A 17877-nucleotide genomic window follows, 5' to 3' on the forward strand; every position below is an offset into this window, starting at 1 on the left:
CCTCACTGCGCGCCTCGGAGACGCCGAATCCCCAGCCCAAGGCCTAGTGGCGGTGGCGGGCGAGGACCCAGGGCCCTTCTGGATTGTGGGAGCGCCAGGGCTGCTCCCCATTTTGTGCGTCGCGGAGGAGGGGCCGGGGCTCTGGGCTCCCGCCACACCCATCCGCACTTGAAATTGCCCCTTCCAGGCGGGTCTGAAATAAGAGTCTACTCACTGGGTCCTGCTGGGTCCGCCCCCGCCGCCCCCAGGATGCTAGGACGCCCACAAAGACAACCTTAATGTGTGCTTTGTGTGGCTCGTTGGTCTAGGGGTATGATTCTCGCTTAGGGTGCGAGAGGTCCCGGGTTCAAATCCCGGACGAGCCCGGCTTTTGGTGCAGGGTAAAAATCGTTTCCTGCTCTTTTTTAGATTCGGCTCGACCTACAGACCTCAGCGCAGGACGTGGACGCCCTGCAAAGGTAATTTGTACAAAGGTCTCAAGCTATGTTGACGCTGCCTACTATCCCACTACCTCTTCTTAAAATTCATCTAGAGTCTTGTCACCAGTGTTGCCAGAGCCCTTTTGACAAGCTATTTTTTGTCGTTTGTTTGGTTTTTGGTGGTTTTTGTTTTGTTTTGTTTTGTTTTTTGTTACTTCTGTCAGTGCAAACTTGAGGCACCGAAGAAGAGACAAGTCCCTATATACAATAAGAGCCGAATCTTCACAGTCAGACGCCTTAAAAGGTCCAGCCTGGGACTCCCACCCACTATCCCTGGCTCTAGCAGTCGCAGTCTTAACGAGAGAGTGAGCCAGGCACTTGAGCAGAGGAGATAGGCTATGGCTGTTTGTATCTGGGGTCCAGAGGCCTCTCCCTCCCCACATCCCGTCACTCCTCACCTGCGTGTAGCCTCTTGGGGCTCCTCTGCTCCCCCGTCCTAGTTTTGGAAGGAGTACGGACTGAACCCTGGAGCCCGGGTACCCCGTCCTGAGTGCCAGCGCCCACCAGGACTGGGGCCTCCTCTGATCTACTCTGAGGACAGATTCTATTGGCAGGGACTTCATTTTTGTTTGGGACGCTGGGTTTGAGAACGTGCTATGAACCAAGAATCAAAGAAATTTACAAGGAAAATGGATCCAGCACAAGGAGGCAGGGAGCAGTGGCTCCCGCCTGTAATCCCAGCACTTTGGGAGGCTGAGGCGGGTTAATCACCTGATGTCAGGAGTTTGAGACCATCCTGGCCAACATGGTAAAACCCTGTCTCTACTAAAAATACAAAAATTAGTCGGGCATGGTGGCGGGAGCCTGTAATCCCAGGTACTAGGAAGGATGAGGCAGGAGAATAGCTTGAACCCCGGAGATGGAGGTTGCAGTGAGCTGAAATGGCGCCAGTGCACTCCAGCCTGGGTGACAAGGTAAGACTCAATCTAAAAAAAAAAAAAAAAAAAAAAGCAAGCAAAACAAGGTATCATGAACAACAAGTCATCAACAGTAGGCAATAGAAACAAAATTGCAAACATTTTGGATGCAGAGTATTAGGAAGATTGTAATACAATTATCCTTAGGAAAGGCAATAAAGAAAATATCTTTGACAACAGGACCTATGTAAAATGCTCTCCTTTCAACGTTCCAGATTGAAAAAAGCACCAAATAGTTCTAGATATAAAAGCACACAGTAATGGAAACGGAACAGCAAGATGCACGTCACAGTAGGTTACAGTGCGGAGCGACACCTGCCAGGGCTTCTGCGAGCTCCCAGTGAGCTTCAGGCATTCTGTCTGCAGCTCCAAAGATGGGTTAATTTGCCCGATACACAGCAGAACTCTCCTGTTCCTGTAATTCGAGTGGCCTCAAAAAAGAGGTTGTCATTGACTCTTTCAGGTGCGTGCAGTGTGGGTATGTTTTTTCTCTTTCTGAAAGGAGGACATTTCAGCGGACGGCAGAGAATACAGATCTATGCCGGCGCCGTGCGGAAGGAGCCTCTGGGGGGTCATCACCATTTATGGGAGATCGCAGAGTGGTGAGCGAAGTCTTGCACCAGCGGGGATGTCCGAGCGGAATTGAACCTGTTGTGGGGGACCCCCAGTGTACCCTGGTTTCTGGGGCTGATTCATTACGTCACTTAGTTTCTACTATTCTCATGCCACCCCGCCAATTACTAGACATAAAATGTTCCCAGGGAAGCCCGGCTAGCTCAGTCGGTAGAGCATGAGACTCTTAATCTCAGGGTCGTGGGTTCGAGCCCCACGTTGGGCGACTTGTTTTCTTCCTTGCTACCTTGGAGTTCTGGAAACAGCCAGCATTTAATGAACACTACCAGGTGCCACATCGCGCTCTGTGATGGTCTCCCCTCAGTGATTGAATTTTGGTCTCCGCGCGCTCCCAGCAGCGAGGATCGTCAGTGAAATGACCAAAGGCAGCACCGGGACGGGCTGGTTGCCAGCCGGGGGCAGAGGGGCGGGGGCGGGTGAGAACGGAGGGCCACAGGATGGGTGTGAGGGGTGCAGGGGCCTCTCCCCACTTTGTGCGGTGCGGAGAGGGGCCGGGGCGCTGGCCCACCCGCTGAGCCTGCAATCCCAGTCTCCTCTCACTTTGCTTTCACAGGCTTGAGCTTTATCGCTCCAAATACTTCACGACTGCCCCAAAGAAAAGTAAATCTTTTGCTACCTTGGCTCGTTGGCCTAGGGGTATGATTCTCGCTTAAGGTGCGAAAGTTCCGGGGTTCAAATCCTGAATGAGCCCCTCCCCTTGTTTTTGAGACAGAGTCTTGCTAGGTCGCCCAGGCTGGAGTGCAGTGGCGCTATCTCGACTCAATGCAAGCTCCGCTTCCTGGCTTCACGCCATTCTCCTGCCTCAGCCTCCTGAGTAGCTGGGACTACAGGCGCCCGCCACCACGCCCGACTAATTTTTTGTATTTTTAGTAGAGACGGGGTTTCACCGTGTTAGCCAGGATGGTCTTGATCTCCTGACCTCGTGATCCGCCCGCCTCGGCCTCCCAAAGTGCTGGGATGACAGGCGTGAGCCACTGCGCCCGGCCAACAGCCATGCACTTTCAAGGGCTCACGTCCAGGGTTTACTCCAATGAGACTCAACCCCTCGGTCCTGGATTTTTCTCCTTCAATTTATAAAATATAAAGTTACTGGGGGAATTTAGAATATGGATTGTGTATTAGATCGTCTTGTTGCATGAATCTCTGAGGTCCCGGAAGCTCCCTTGGTGGGATGAGTATCTTGAGCAGCTCCAACTCTGCTGAATTTTTACCGCTGGGTAAATGACAGTCACAGCGGATTCCAGGGGTCGTGTCCACGATCCCGGGGGCGTCGGCTTTGAGCCGCCTCAAGGGGAGGGTTTTGTCTGGCTCTTTGCTTCCTCCCGCGCCGAGCCTGGAAAAGCGAGGTGCAGGGTGGAATCTCCCGGGCCGCCTCCGTGTCCCGGACGTTGGCCCAGCTCTGAGTCGTGGCGCTCGGCCCTGGGGTGCGGCGCGGGGGGCTGCTAAGAGGGCGCTGACTTGGGCTTGCAGTTGAGCTTCTGGGGGTCCGGTGGGGTGTCTGACTCGCGCCGTCTGCAATCTTCCTCCCCGGTACTGTGCCCTGCGGGATTAAAAAAAAAAGTTTTTTTAAATTTTTTATCTTTTTTGAAATGGAGTCTTCCTCTGTCGCCCAGGCTGGAATGCAGTGGAGCGATCTCGGCTCACTGCAGCCTCCGCCTCCCAGGTTCAAGAGATTTTCCTGCCTCAGCCTTCCGAGTAGTTGGAGGAGCCACCACACCCGGCTAATTTTTGTATTTTTAGTAGACACGGGGTTTCGCCATATTGGCCAGGCTGGCCTCGAACTCCTGACCTCAAGTGATCCACCCGCCTTGGCCTCCCAAAGTGCTGAGATTACTGGCGCGAGCCACCGCGTCCGGCCCCTGCAGGATCTTTTGTCATGCCCTGGGCCCCAGGAGGACATGACTTTATTAAACACACAGTAGGGCTGTCAAGGGTCTCGCATCAAGGCTCAGTGCTCCACCGACCCACCCAGCCCGAGACCCTCCGTTGCTCTCTGACTCCGAAGGAAAATCCAGTTCCTTCGGGCGCCTGGGACTCCCTTCTGGAGGATCAGACGAGTCGGGCTCCGCGAAGCGCATGCGGGCTGGAGGATCGGAAACCACGCGGGAGAGGACAGCGCCGGGGGCGCGAGGACGCAGCCTGCAGAGCTCTACGGGGACTGGGAGTTTTCTCTCGTTCACTATGGCGTCCCCGGCGACCCGAATGGAGGCTGCTGCGTGGCAAGAACTCAGCTAAGACTTTTTTTTTTTGAGACAGGATCTCACTCCCGTCGCCCAGGTTGGAGTGCAGTGGCGCCATCTCGGCTCCCTGCAGCCTCCACTTCCTAGGCTCAAGCGATCCTCCAGCCTCAGCCTCCCAAGTAGATGGGACCACAGGCGAGCGCAAGCACACCTGGCTAATTTTAAAATTTTTTTGTAGAGACAGGGTCTCGCTATGTTGCTTAAGCTGGCATACTTTCTTGAATAAATGCCCAAGCCAATTCTAGGGTCATTTTCTCGCCACCCGCGATAAGTTATTCTGTCTTTTAATATTCTCAGGAGGGCATCTGGTAACTGCCCCAGTGGCCTAATGGATAAGGCACTGGCCTCCTAAGCCAGGGATTGTGGGTTCGAGTCCCATCTGGGGTAAGACAACACTGACCCCTGGTGACCAGGGGTTAAGGCAGCACACCTTTTAAAAAGGACAAAGCATGGAGACACATAGGTAGAAAAACTTTACAAGAATAAGAAGAAAGAGCATGAATTTGGAAGAAAAACAGGGCATTAAACTCAAAGACCCACAATCTTCTCTCTCTCTCTAGGATGAGAAAGTGAAGATTTTACTTACCTCTCTCCACACCAAACGGACAAGAAAAAGCAATGTACAGCTTTTGTATATATCAAAGTGGGAAAATGTTGGAGGCTGGTATTCTGTTTTGGTTTGTTTGTTTTGTTTGGTTTGTCTTTCTGTTTTAGAAAGCAACCCTTGTATACACACCTCTTTGACCCGCAAGTTCCATTTCACAGAAATAAAAGTACTATGTATGTACAAGGATGTTTTATTGCAGTAATTTTGTTCAAAAACGGGAAGGGGGATGACCATGAATAGGGGATGTATTGAATACAGTTTGTTTCATTAATGTTGTTCAACCTCAGAAAAGAACGTTGAATCTATCCTTGTTGACTTTGATATCCCCCACGGGAGAGACGTGTGACACACTTTACAAAACAAGCAGCGACTCCGAGGCCCCAGATGTTTGTGTATGATCAGTGCCAAAGGCTCTTGGCACTCGGGCCAGAGGAGAGGAGGGGAGAAAAAAGATTCTAGTAAAATGGAAAAATATGCAGGTCAAAAGTAAACAGGAACAGTAGAAAACAGAGGTCTATTTTGGAATTTCAGGGGGGCACTTGCGGAATTGGAAGTGAGGTGGGCAGATGATCACGTGGACTTAATCTGGTTTATGATTGTGAGTGATTTAGGTCTCGCTATGTTGTTCAGGCTGGTCTGGAACTCCTGGCCTCAAGTTATCTTCCTGCCTCGGCCTCCCAAAATGCTGGGATTACAGGCGTGAGCCACCGCCCTTCTGTGACTTCTGATAGTGACTCCTGGGCGCAAAAGACCTCCTGGGTGGAGTCTTGGCATCGGTCCAGGATTTGGGGTCCAGCAAGTGCTGTCCAGATTGGCGTGTCACTCAGTGAGCACTCTGGTGGCGGAAGGCCCCGTGTACCCCAAAGACGATGCCAGCCGTGCTCTGGGAAGCGCATCCTGGCTCAGGAGGGTGCTTCTTGCTCGGAGCCCGGGTCCTGGACCCAATCTCAGATCCTGCACCTCCGGCCCTCTCCCTCCCTCCTTTCCTTCCTGCCGCTACGGAAACAGGAGAGAATCCTCCCGAAAAAGACTGCTAACTCATTGTGCTAATTGCATTTACTATTAAAAAAAAGAAAGAAAGAAAGAAAAGAAAACAGAAAAAAAGGCAAAAAACAAAACAACAAACAAACAAACAAAAAACAGCTACCGCGACTCGTGTGCGGGTTAAACGACCCGCGGGCTTCAAATGGGGGGGCGTGCATCCCAGTGAGAAAGGAAACAGGGCCGGGGGCGGTGGCTCAGAGAGGCCAGGCCGGCAGATCACCTGAGGTCAGGAGTTCGAGACCAGCCTGGCTAACATGGTGAAACCCTGTCTCTACTAAAAATACAAAAAAATTAACTGGGCGTGGTGGGGGGTGGCCTGTAATCCCAGCTACTCGGGAGGCTGAGGCAAGAGAATCGCTGGAGCCCGGGAGTTGGAGGTTACAGTGAGCAGAGATCACACCACTGTATTCCAAGCCCGGGCAACAGAGTGGGACTCAAAAAAAAAAAAAAAAAAAAAGTGAAGACCAGCAACTGCCTCTGATACGGAATCCACCCTCTTTCTATTTCAGTTTTGAAAGTCCGTTTTGTTAACTGCTATATCCCCGGTGCCTGACACACAGAGGCGCTCAATAAATATTTGACAGCATGAATTACTTTACTGGGCAATGTGGCCCCCGGTACGTCTGGGCACCCCTTGGGACCGAGAACATAGGGTGGGATGTACCCTCCCACCTGGGTGCGCAGCCCCACCACGTTGGTTTGGTCACTGAGCCCCTGCCTGGGGCTTCCAGGACCCCAGAGTCTCTGTACCACCTGCCAGCAGGATGCGTGGGTCACATCTGTCCTGGCTGACTTTCTCTTCTCCTGGGAAGGGCAGGACCCAGTGAGCAGTTGGTGGCACTCCCTGATTCATCCTCATGTTCATGTCAAGTGGTGAGCACACACTCCATTATCAGAAAACCTTGCAGTTATGCCCGGCTAGCTCAGTCGGTAGAGCATGAGACTCCTCATCTCAGGATTGTGGGTTTGAGCCCTGTGTTGAGCACATGTTTACTTTTCCTTTGCAGCCCTAGGCTGAAGAGGAGGTTGAAACATGGAGTACTCTCAAGTCTTCGTCCAGTGAAAGTTTTTGGATGAACATTAGTAACATTTAGCAAGACTTAGGAGATGCTAATCAGGGCCATTAAAAGTTTTAAAGTAAAAATATTATTATTATTATTTTGAGATGGGGTCTCTCTCTGTTGCCCAGGCTGGAGTGCAGTGGTGCAATTACAGCTCACTACATCCTTGACCTCCCAGGCTAAGCATATCCTCCCATCTCAGCCTCCTAAGTAGCTGGGACCACAGGCACTCACTACGACACCCAGCTAATTTTTTAAATTATTTTTGTAGAGATGGGATCTCACTATTGTTGCCCAGGCTGGTCTTGAAGTCTTGGGCTCAAGAGATCCTCCTGCGTTGGCTTCCCAAAGTGCTGGGATTACAGATGTAAGCCACCATGACTGGCGGTGAAATTAATTTTTTTTTTTGAAATGGAGTTTCGCTCTTGTTGCCCAGGCTGGAGTCCAGTGGCATCCTGCAACCTCCGAGTCCTGGGTTCAAGCAAGTCTCCAGTCTCACCTCAGCCTCCCAAGTAGCTAGGATTACTGGCGCCCACCACCATGCCCAGCTATTTTGTTGTTGTTGTTGTTCTGTTTTGTTTTTTTGAGACAGAGTCTCACTCTGTTGACCAGGCTGGAGTGCAGTGGTGCAATCTCAGCTCACTGCAACCTCCGCCTGCCGGCTTCAAGTGATTCTCCTGCCTCAGCCCCCCAAGTAGCTGCGATTACAGGAGTGCACCACTGCACCTAATTTTTGTATTTTTTTCAGTAGAGACAGAGTTTCACCATGTTGGCCAGGCTAGTCTCGAACTCCTGACCTCAGGTGATCCGCTCTCCTCAGCCTCCAAAAGTGCTGGGTTTACAGGCATGAGCCACCATGCCTGGCGTTTTCTTTTTTTTTGTATTTTTAGTAGAGACGGGGTTTTACCATGTTGGCCAGGCTGGTTTGAAATTCTTGACCTCAGGTGGTCCACCTGGCCTTGGCCTCCCAAAGTGCTGGGATTACAGGTGTGAGCCACTATGCCCAGCCCAAAACTGATCTTAATAATACATTTTATTTGAACAAATGTTTTATGTCACATGTAATCAATACATACATTATTAATGAGATAGATTATGTTGTTGTTGGTTTTTTTTCTGTCATTCTAAACCTTCAAAATCTGGCATACTTTCCTCTAAGGCACATCTCAATTTGGACAGGCCACATGTCAAGGGCTCCAGAGCCACCTGCTGCTGGGGGCCAGTTCCTCAGACAGCACAGGCCTAGATCTGACTGCGAGCTTAAATGCAACTGGGGAGAGAGGGAGAAGGAGAGGGAGAGGGAGAAGGAGGAAAACAGAGGGAGACAGAGAGAGACAGAGAGAGAGATTATAAGGAATTGGCTCACACAGATGGAGGCTAACAGGTCCCCAAGTCTTCAGGGTGAGTTGGCAAACTGGAGACCCAGCAGAGCTGATGGTGTGGTTCTAATCCGGAGGCTGGCAGGCAGGAGACTCAGGAAGAGCGGGTGTTTTCATTGGATTCTGAAGGCAAGAAATAGCCGGTGTGCCATCTGGCTGAGGCAAGCAGGCTGACATGTTTCCCCTGTTGGTGGTGGGGATCACACATGCAGAGAGAGGACACGCTTAACCCCTTAAGCAGGGAAAATGCTTGATGAACATGGGTGTTTTAGGGGAATCAACACAGTTCTGTACAGATACGAAAGCGGGGACAGGGAACAGGCAGCTCTCCTGGGGCTGGTCTATGTTGGACCTGATGGTGGCAGCTGGCAGGAGATGAAAGGAAACAAAAGTGAGACTTTGTACTTCAGGTGAAAGGGTAGTGGCGAGGCCCTGCCTGGTAGAAACTATAAGGTCTTCTGATCCTTTTTGTTTACCCTTAAGAAATCACAGCGGTGGACGCGGTGGCTCACGCCTGTAATCCCAGCACTTTGAGAGGTGAGGCAGGAGGATCACTTGAGCCCAAGCGTTCAAGATCAGCTTGAGCAATATGGCAAAACCCCGTCTCTACAAAAAATACAAAAATTAGCTGGGCTTGGAGGCTGAGATGGGAGGATCACTTGAGCCCAGGAGCTTGAGGCTGCAGTGAGCTGTGATTGCTCCAAGGCACTCCAGCTTGGGTGACAGAGCAAGATCTTGTCACAAAAAATGAAAACAAAAACAAAATCAAAACCCATTAAAGAAGGTGAGGATGGTGGCTCACGCCTACAATCCCAGCACTTTGAGAGGCCAGGGCGGGAGGATCACTTGAGCTCAGGTGTTCCAGACCAGCCTGGGCCACATGGTGAGATCCTGTCTCTACAAAAAAAAAAAAAAAAAAAAGTACCTGAACACAGTGGCATGTGTCTGTAGTCCCAGCTACTCAGGAGGCTGAGACAGGAGAATCACCTGAGCCTGGAAAGTTGAGACTTCAGTGAGCTGTGTTCATACCACTGCATTCCAGCCTAGGCAACCGAGGAAGACCCTACCTGAAATAATAATAATAATTATTATGATGAAAATAAAAATATATAATAAAAGAGATTAAATAGCTGGGCACAGTGTCTCATGCCTGTAATCCCAGTATTTCAGGAGGCTGAGGTAAGAGGATTGCTTGAGCCCAGGAGTCCAAGACCAGTCGAGACCAGCCCGGGCAACATAATGAGACATCATCTTTACAAAAAATTTAAAAATTAGGCAGATGTGGTGATGGTCTCGCTATGTTGCCCAGGCTGGTCTCAAACTCCTGAGCTGAAGCTATCCTCCCACCTTGGCCTCCCAAAGTGCTAGTATTGACCATTGATATGGCACCTTGGTTCTTGTATTCTTGGTTTAAAAGAATTTAAACGAGAGACACACAGCAAAACAAATGCAGCATCGAGTAATTTCTTGCAAAAGAAAAAGGATTTTTTGAAAGTTATCGCCGGGTGCAGTGGCTCACACTTGTAATCTCTCAGCACTTCGAGAGGCCAAGGTGGGTGGATCGCCTGAGGTCAGGAGTTTGAGACCAGCCTGACCAACATGGAGAAACCCTTGTCTCTACTAAAAATACAAAATTAGCTGGGCATCGTGGCACACGCCTGTAATCCCAGCTACTCGGGAGGCTGAGGCAGGAGAATCGCTTGAACCCAGGAGGTGGAGTTTGCGGTGAACTGAGATCATGACACTGCACTGCAGCCTGGGCAACAAGAACAAAACTCCATCTCAAAAAAAAAAAAAAGAAAAAGAAAAAAGAAGAAAGTTAGGTGCAGAATAGATAGTACACCCTGAGAGAGAGGGCATTCAGGGCAGGCTGCTTGTAAGAATGAGACAGCAAAGTTGCATGAGGGAGACTCCCTTTATGGGAGCCTTAAATGGTTATTCATAAGGAGATGAGAGAGGTGTTACTAGTAAGCATGTTCTGGGTGGTCTTCTCGGTGCATGCATGCTGTAGCTGTGAATGCTTGTTTATAGGTTGCATGTCTTTTTAGCATCTTAAATCTCCACCCAGGGATGTGTTTTTTACTATTAAAATGAGGAAAAAGGCTGGGCATGGTGGCGCATGCCTGTAATCCCACTTTTGGAGGCCGAGAGGGGCGGATCACTTGAGCTCAGGAATTCGAGACCAGCCTGGCCAATATGGTGAAACTCTGTCTCTACTAAAAATACAAAAATTAGCCGGGCATGGCAGTGCATGCCTGTAATCCCAGCTACTCGGGAGGCTGAGGCAGGAGAATGGTGTGGACCCGGGAGGCAGAAGTTGCAGTGAGCCGAGACTGCACCACTGCACTGTAGCCTGGGCGACAGAGCAAGACTTCATCTCAAAACAAACAAACAAAAAACAAACAAACAAACAAACAACCAGGAAAAGGTCAATTTGAAGACAGGAAAGATCAGAATGCACATGCTCTGCAGAAGGGAAAGTACCTACTGAAGATAGCTTTGCTTGAATGACCTCAATTACAAGGTGAATGCTGAGGCTTACTGTGTGGACTGTGTAGTCACCTCAGTTGCTGTGTCCCAAGAACATGGTTACTTTCTTGACTACCTATCCTGCCTCACTAGGATTACAGGTGTGACCCACCATGCCTGACCAGTGGCATTAATTACATTCACAATGTATGCAATAATCACCATTATCCGTTTCCAAAACGTTTTCATTTTAAACAAATTCTGTAACCATTAAGCAATAACTCCCCACATCCCCTTCAGCAGCTGTTAATAACCTTTAATCTACTCCCTGTCTCTATGGATTTGCCTACTCTAGACATTTCATATAAGTAGAATAATACATTATTTGTTCTTTTGTATCTGGCTTCTCTCACTTAGCATATTGTCTCAGGGTTCATCCACATTGTAGTGTGTGTCAGTGCTTCATTCCTTTTTTATGGATTAATAATATTTCATCATAAGGATCTACCACATTTTGTTTATCTATTCATCTGTTGATGGATACTTTGGTTATTTTCACATTTTGGCCATTGTGACTAATGTACAATAATTGTTGTAGAAATAGCTGTTTGAGTCCCTGTTTTCAATTCTTCTGGGTACAAAGCTAGGAATGGAATTGCTGGATTGTATGGTAATTCTATGTTTAGCTCCTGGGGGAACCCAACTGTTTTCCCCAGCAGCTGCATCATTTTACATTCTCACCAGCAATGTAGAGCTCTAGTCTCTCTACATCCTTGCCAACACTTGTCATTTTTGTTTGCTTGTTTAATTATTGCTAAATACGTGGAGGAAAGGGGAACTCCTATCCTCCTCCATTTAGTCCTGGTGATAATGTCCATCACTGGATTCCCGCATGGAATGGATTGAGTTGATGATCCAGAATGATGAGAGTACCCCGTTCTTCCATGCAGAATGGTTGGTTCAGGTTTGGACACATGACCCACGAAGGGATGATCACAACCTTACCTGGAGTTGAGGTAGGAGGCAGGGCTCAGATACTGGACCAAATTGAGGATTAGCTAAAAGAGATGGGGTGAAAGCAGCTTTCCATAAGACAAACCCACAAGTGACACCCAGGTGCCACCGCCCCTTTCCATGGCAATGACTCAATGACCCAAACGTTACTACCCCTTCCCTAGAAATTTCTGCATAAACTGCACCTTATTCTACATGTACTTAAAAATGGGTATAAATATGGCTGCAAAACTGCCCAGAGCAGTTACTCTCAGCACACTGCCTATGGGGGAGCCCTCCTCTGCAGGAGCATTCAGGGAGCTGTAACACTGCCTGCTGCTTTAGTAAAGCTGTTTTCTTCTACCACTGGCTCGCCCTTGTATTCTTTCCTGGGCAAAGCCAAGAACCCTTGCAGACTAGGCCTCACTCTGGGGCTCGCTTGTCCTGCATCAGTACAATGTTATTAAATAAACATTGGTAGAGAGAAGTTTCATGTGCCCTGTGGCTGCTAGTCTGGAAGGATGTGAATTTGGAGCCACTGTTGGACATCTTGCTGCCACATGAGGAGAGGTAATCTGCAGAATGAAGCTGAGCAGAAGTTAACACAGTAGTGAGACAGAGAAATACAGGGTCCTGATGTTATTATTCAGATCCCTGAATTTGGTCTGGCCTGAAACACAAAGTCTTTGCAAGAAGACACCTTGGATTTTGTAATGACATTAACCTGTCATTTCTCCCTGGGCTGATATGAATTGGTTTTCTATCGCTTGCAAACAATGTCTTTGCTAATGCAGTGGCCATTCCCCTCCTCCTCTCCAGATCTTTCGTAATTAGCTATACGGGTTGTTTGTTGTTCTTGTTGTTTGTTTGTTTTTAAGACGAAGTCTCACTCTGTTACCCAGCCTGGTGGGCATGGTAGTGCATGCCTGTAGTGCCTTGCCTGGGCAACAAGAATGAAATTCCATCTCAAAAAAAAAAAATAAATAATAATAATAATAACAATTTAATATCTTTAGCCTTCACCTAGTGGACATGGTCTTAGCCCAGTGCATTGATGAGGTTAAGAGTCACGAGATATTTAACATAAATTACAACCCTACAAGGTGAATATTATTTCTCCACTCTATAGATGATGGGAGCTGGTGATTCAGTGGAGGTTACTAGCTTTTCCAAGGCTATACAACTGGTAATGGTGGATCTGGAAATTGAGTGCTGGTCTGTGAAAATCCAAAGGTTATCTTGTTAATCCCAGTACAGCTTCACAGGTATCTCCCAACAAGATCACCATCCCAGCTGGGTGGGGGATAAAATACAGGGTCGTGAGTTCCCTCTAGCGGAAGTGTTGTTGCCAATGATTACCCCTTAGATTGCATCATTTTCAGTGTTGCCAAGTGCTGAGGCAGGAATTACGTATGACAAAGCTTTATCGTCAATGTTGGACACAAAAGAGCCAAGGAGGGGAAGGGACAATTACTCTCTGCTTTTCTTAATGAGGCTCTCAGGGAATATGACCCTAGTGGCCATGGAGGCTCCTGTAAACAGCTTGCCCTGTGATTCTTCCGAACATCATTCCTGCATCAAGGGCTGAGTCTGTGCAGCCCAGCTCCTGATTCACGAGATACTCAGCCTCAAAGCTCCAGTGATGAGTCACCCTCCCTCAGACCAATAACCTCTGGCCAGGTCTGAAAAAGGGAAGCCAACCCAGGACTTCGGGAGACAGTGAGGACTGCTGCTCTTTCTGGGTAAGAGTCAGATCAGTGGCCGGGTGCGGTGGCTCCCGCCTGTAATCCCAGCACTTTGGGAGGCTGAGGTAGGCGGATCACGAGGTCAAGAGATAGAGACCATCATGGCCAACACGGTGAAACCCCATCTCTACTAAAAATACAAAAATTAGCTGGGCATGGTGGCACGTGCCTGTAATCCCAGCTACTTGGGAGGCTGAGGCAGGAGAATCACTTGAACTAGGGGGTTGTAAGTTGCAGTGAGCCAAGATCTTGCCACTGCACTCTAGCCTGGCGAAGGAGCAAGACTCCGTTTAAAAAAAGAAAAAGAAAGTCAGATCAGTGGAACTTCACTGATAACTGCTTGTCAGGATGTAAAGCCTCAGAGGGACACTCCTTCCTTTCCATTATGTGGAGCCAGAAAAACAGTCCTGAGCTCAGCAGCAGTTCCTTGCAATCACCCAGTCAGGACCACTCTCGTCTCGTCTGTCTGACATCCTGAATTGTGGGGAACACAAACTGACTGAGTTTCTGCCCAGACCTCTGGGTTGTTCCATTTTAATTTTACAAGTTGGATTAAGGGAGCTCAGTGGATATAGGCAAGAAGGCCTAGCTCGGACTTCTGTAAACCTGAGCCCTGAACTTAGCAATAGCAACCCCAGCAGTGTTGACAATATTATCATTTACATCCTGCAAGCAAAATTCTACTGCCATTCCTGTGCCCCATCTTAACCAGCATTTTCCAAGCTTTTGCATTTCGTCTTCTTTGTCTGCCTCTGTGTCCAGGATCCCAGGCCTGTCTGCCTCTGTGTCCAGGATCCCAGGCCCATGAGCGGGACAAACCAGTCGAGGGTCTCCGAGTTCCTCCTCCTGGGACTCTCCAGGCAGCCCCAGCAGCAGCATCTCCTCTTCGTGCTCTTCCTGAGCATGTACCTGGCCACAGTTCTGGGGAACCTGCTCATCATCCTGGCCGTCAGCACAGACTCCCACCTGCACACCCCCATGTACTTCTTCCTCAGCAACCTGTCCTTTGTGGACATCTGCTTTTCCTCCACCACCGTCCCCAAGATGCTGGCCAATCACATACTCAAGACTCAGACCATCTCCTTCTGTGGCTGTCTCACGCAGATGTATTTCGTTTTCATGTTTGTAGACATGGACAATTTCCTTCTGGCTGTGATGGCCTATGACCACTTTGTCGCTGTGTGCCACCCCTTACATTACACAGCAAAGATGACCCATCAGCTCTGTGCCCTGCTGGTTGCTGGATCATGGATGGTTGCCAACCTGAATGTCCTTTTGCACACCCTGCTGATGGCTCAACTCTCATTCTGTGCAGACAATGCCATCCCTCACTTCTTCTGTGATGTGACTCCCCTCCTAAAACTCTCCTGCTCAGACACACACCTCAATGAGGTCATAATCCTTAGTGAGGGTGCCCTGGTCATGATCACCCCATTTCTTTGCATCCTGGCTTCCTATGTGCACAACAACTGCACTGTCCTGAGGGTCCCATCCACAAAGGGAAGGTGGAAAGCCTTCTCCACCTGTGGCTGTCACCTGGCTGTGCTTCTCCTCTTCTATGGCACCATCATTGCTGTGTATTTTAACCCTTTGTCCTCCCACTCAGCTGAGAAAGACACTACAGCTACTGTGTTGTATACAGTGGTGACTCCCATGCTAAACCCTTTCATCTACAGCCTGAGGAACAGGTACTTGAAAGGGGCACTGAAAAAAGTAGTTGGCAGTGTGGTGTTTTCTGTGTGATGAAATAATCAAGACTGAATCTCATTCCCAAGGAAATTTATTTTTCACCAATTGAGTTTAATGCAGTAGTTGTTTCATTAAATGATGTTCTTGCTAGTGACACATAGGGGGAGATCTTATTACTTATACTAAGTTAAACTATTAATTATAATTTTTTTTGAGACAGGGTCATGCTCTGTCACCCAGGCTGGAGTGCAGTGCTGCGATCTTGGCTCACTGTACCCTCCATCTCCCAGGCTCAAGTCATCCTCCTGCCTCAGCCTCCTGAGTAGCTGGCACCACAGGTGTGTGCCACATGCCCAGCTAATTTTTTTTTTTTGAGATGGAGTCTCGCTCTGTCGCCAGGCTGGAGTGCTGTTGTGGGAAGTCAGGGATCCCGAACAGAGGGACCGGCTGGAGCTGTGGCAGAGGAACATAAATTGTGAAGATTTCGTTTTAATATGGACATATATCAGTTCCCAAAATTAATACTGTTATAATTTCTTATGCCTGTCTTTACTTCAATCTCTGAACATAAGTTGTGAAGATTTCATGGACATTTATCAGTTCCCGAAATTAGTACTTTTATAATTTCTCACGCCTGTGTTTACTTTAATCTCTTAATCCTGTTATCTTCATAAGTTGAGGATGTATGTCACCTCAGGATCACTGTGATAATTGTATGTAACTATACAAATTGATTGTAAAACATGTGTGTTTGAACAATATGAAATCAGTGCACCTTGAAAAAGAACAGAATAACAGTGATTTTAGGGAACAAGGGAAGACAACCATAAGGTCTGACTGCCTGTGGGGTCAGGCAGAATAGAGCTATATTTTTCTTCTTGCAGAGAGCCTATAAATGGACATGCAAGTAGGGAAGATATCGCTGAATTCTAATATTAATAATTAAGACCTTGGGAAAGGAATGCATTCCTGGGGGGAGGTCTATAAATGGCTACTCTGGGATCGTCTGTCTTATGTGGTTGAGATAAGGACTGACATATGCTCTGGTCTCCTGCATTACCCTCAGGCTTATTAGTGTGGGGAAAAAACCCCACCCTGGTGAACTTGAGGTCAGACACGTTCTCTTCTCTTGAATCCTGTTTTCTGTTGTTTAAGATGTTTATCAAGACAATACGTGCACAGCTGAACATAGACCCTTATCTGGAGGTTTTTATTTTGTCCTTTGTCTTGTGATCTTTGCTTTGCCCTTTGCCTTATAATCTTTATTGGCCTCAGAGGCATGTGATCTTTGTTCTCCTTTTTGCCCTTTGACACCTGTGATCTCTTTGACCTACTCCCTGTTCATACACCCCCACCCCTTTTCAAGTCCTTAATAAAAACCTCCTGGTTTTGTGGCTCAGGTGGGCATCACGGTCCTACCGATATGTGATGTCACCCCCGGAGGCCTAGCTGTAAAATTCCTCTCTTTGTACTCTTTCTCTTTATTTCTCAGCTGGCTGACACTTAGGGAAAATAGAAAGAACCTATGTTGAAATATTGGGGGTGGGTTGCCCCAATAGAGTGCAGTAGAGCCATCTCAGCTTCCTGCAACCTCCACCTCCCAGGTTCAAGCTATTCTCCTGCCTCAACCTCCCGAGTAACTGGGACTACAGGTGTGCACCACCCGTGCAGCCCGGGTGAAGACTCACTGGCCTCATCCTCCTTTTATGTGTCCTCCACAATGGTCAAGCATAAAGGCTGGGTCACAAAAACCCTCAGGCAAAAGAACAGCGGAGTGAGGCCGGGTGTGGTGGCTCATGCCAGTAATCCCAGCAGTTTGGGAGGCCGAGGCAGGTGGATCACCTGAGGTCAGGAATTCAAGACCAGCCTGGCCAACATGGTGAAACCCTGTCTCTACTAAAAATACAAAAATTAGCTGGGCGTGGTGGCAGGTGCCTGTAAACCCGGATACTCAGGGCGATGAGGCAGAAGAATTGCTTAAACTTGGGAGGTGGAGGTTGCAGTGAGCCAAGATCAGGCCATTGCTTCCAGCCTGGGTGAAAGAGCAAGGTTCTGTCAAAAAAGGGAGGGGAGGGGAGGGGAGGGGAGGGAAGAAAGAAAGAGCAGAGTGAAACGTGAGTACTACAGCGAGTAACAAGCATTTCAGATGAACCTCGGGCCCTGGCCCGCTTTTACCTCAGGCAGTGTCAAGGTGAAGCGATGCTGAACCGTGGGACCCAGCTAGGAGCACCCTGATTGGCTGCCTGACTTAGGGGGCGGGGTCAACCGGAGCCAGGTCTTTGACATCAGGGAAACAAATCGACATTTGGTCTTCCCTCCATCCAGACCAACTGCCCCTGGCTCTCCTCTCAAGTCAGCTCCCACCCACACCTTCAAGAACCAAGTTAATGCCACCTCCTCCTCCATGAAGCCTCCGGATTCCTTCTTCTGGCTCTCAGAGCTCTGTTTTTCTTTGGTTTATCATTCCCTCTCCACAAGGGCTTTCCACAGACTACGAGACCTACAGACCTAAATACACACACGACTCACTTTGTATCTCGGTATCCAGCACTGCTCCTAGACCAAAGGTGATCGTCAACTTTAATTGAAAGGAAACAATATAGGTGAATGCATATTGCCAT

At 48.7% G+C, this 17877-nt stretch overlaps 1 protein-coding gene, 1 long non-coding RNA gene and 3 other non-coding genes across 6 annotated transcripts; 4 read left to right on the forward strand and 1 right to left on the reverse strand.

Moving 5' to 3' along the window:
- The first annotated feature begins 293 nt into the window (after positions 1–293).
- TRNAP-AGG (transfer RNA proline (anticodon AGG)) lies at positions 294–365 on the forward strand. Its single transcript has one exon. It is a non-coding gene; the product is annotated as a tRNA-Pro (tRNA).
- A 1796-nt stretch (positions 366–2161) lies between these two features.
- On the forward strand, positions 2162–2234 carry TRNAK-CUU (transfer RNA lysine (anticodon CUU)). The gene has a single exon. It is a non-coding gene; the product is annotated as a tRNA-Lys (tRNA).
- Positions 2235–4583: 2349 nt separating this feature from the next.
- On the forward strand, positions 4584–4656 carry TRNAR-CCU (transfer RNA arginine (anticodon CCU)). Its single transcript has one exon. It is a non-coding gene; the product is annotated as a tRNA-Arg (tRNA).
- A 3342-nt stretch (positions 4657–7998) lies between these two features.
- On the reverse strand, positions 7999–9635 carry LOC129050906 (uncharacterized). Of its 2 annotated transcripts, none has more exons than XR_008514805.1 (2): positions 9348–9635; positions 7999–8483 (listed from the first exon to the last, which is right to left on the reverse strand). It is a non-coding gene; the product is annotated as an uncharacterized LOC129050906 (long non-coding RNA). The 2 variants fall into 2 exon arrangements; XR_008514806.2 differs by lacking the exon at positions 9348–9635 and adding an exon at positions 8837–8966.
- A 3216-nt stretch (positions 9636–12851) lies between these two features.
- On the forward strand, positions 12852–17877 carry LOC100431525 (olfactory receptor 1F1). The gene is made up of 2 exons (XM_054534670.1): positions 12852–15255; positions 17582–17877. Exons 1-2 carry the CDS (start codon positions 14372–14374, stop codon positions 17766–17768), a joined length of 1071 nt encoding a protein of 356 aa, XP_054390645.1. The 5' UTR covers positions 12852–14371; the 3' UTR covers positions 17769–17877.

The sequence above is a fragment of the Pongo abelii genome, chromosome 18 (assembly GCF_028885655.2).
Source record: "Pongo abelii isolate AG06213 chromosome 18, NHGRI_mPonAbe1-v2.0_pri, whole genome shotgun sequence".
Taxonomy (NCBI): domain Eukaryota; kingdom Metazoa; phylum Chordata; class Mammalia; order Primates; family Hominidae; genus Pongo; species Pongo abelii.

Bases quoted from the DNA above. Each gene is read 5' to 3' on its own strand.
- LOC100431525 (XM_054534670.1), top strand. From the start codon at position 14,372: ATGAGCGGGACAAACCAGTCGAGGGTCTCCGAGTTCCTCCTCCTGGGA. The intron at 15,256-17,581 runs GTACTTGAAAGG...CCCTCCATCCAG, and splicing joins ATCTACAGCCTGAGGAACAG to ACCAACTGCCCCTGGCTCTC.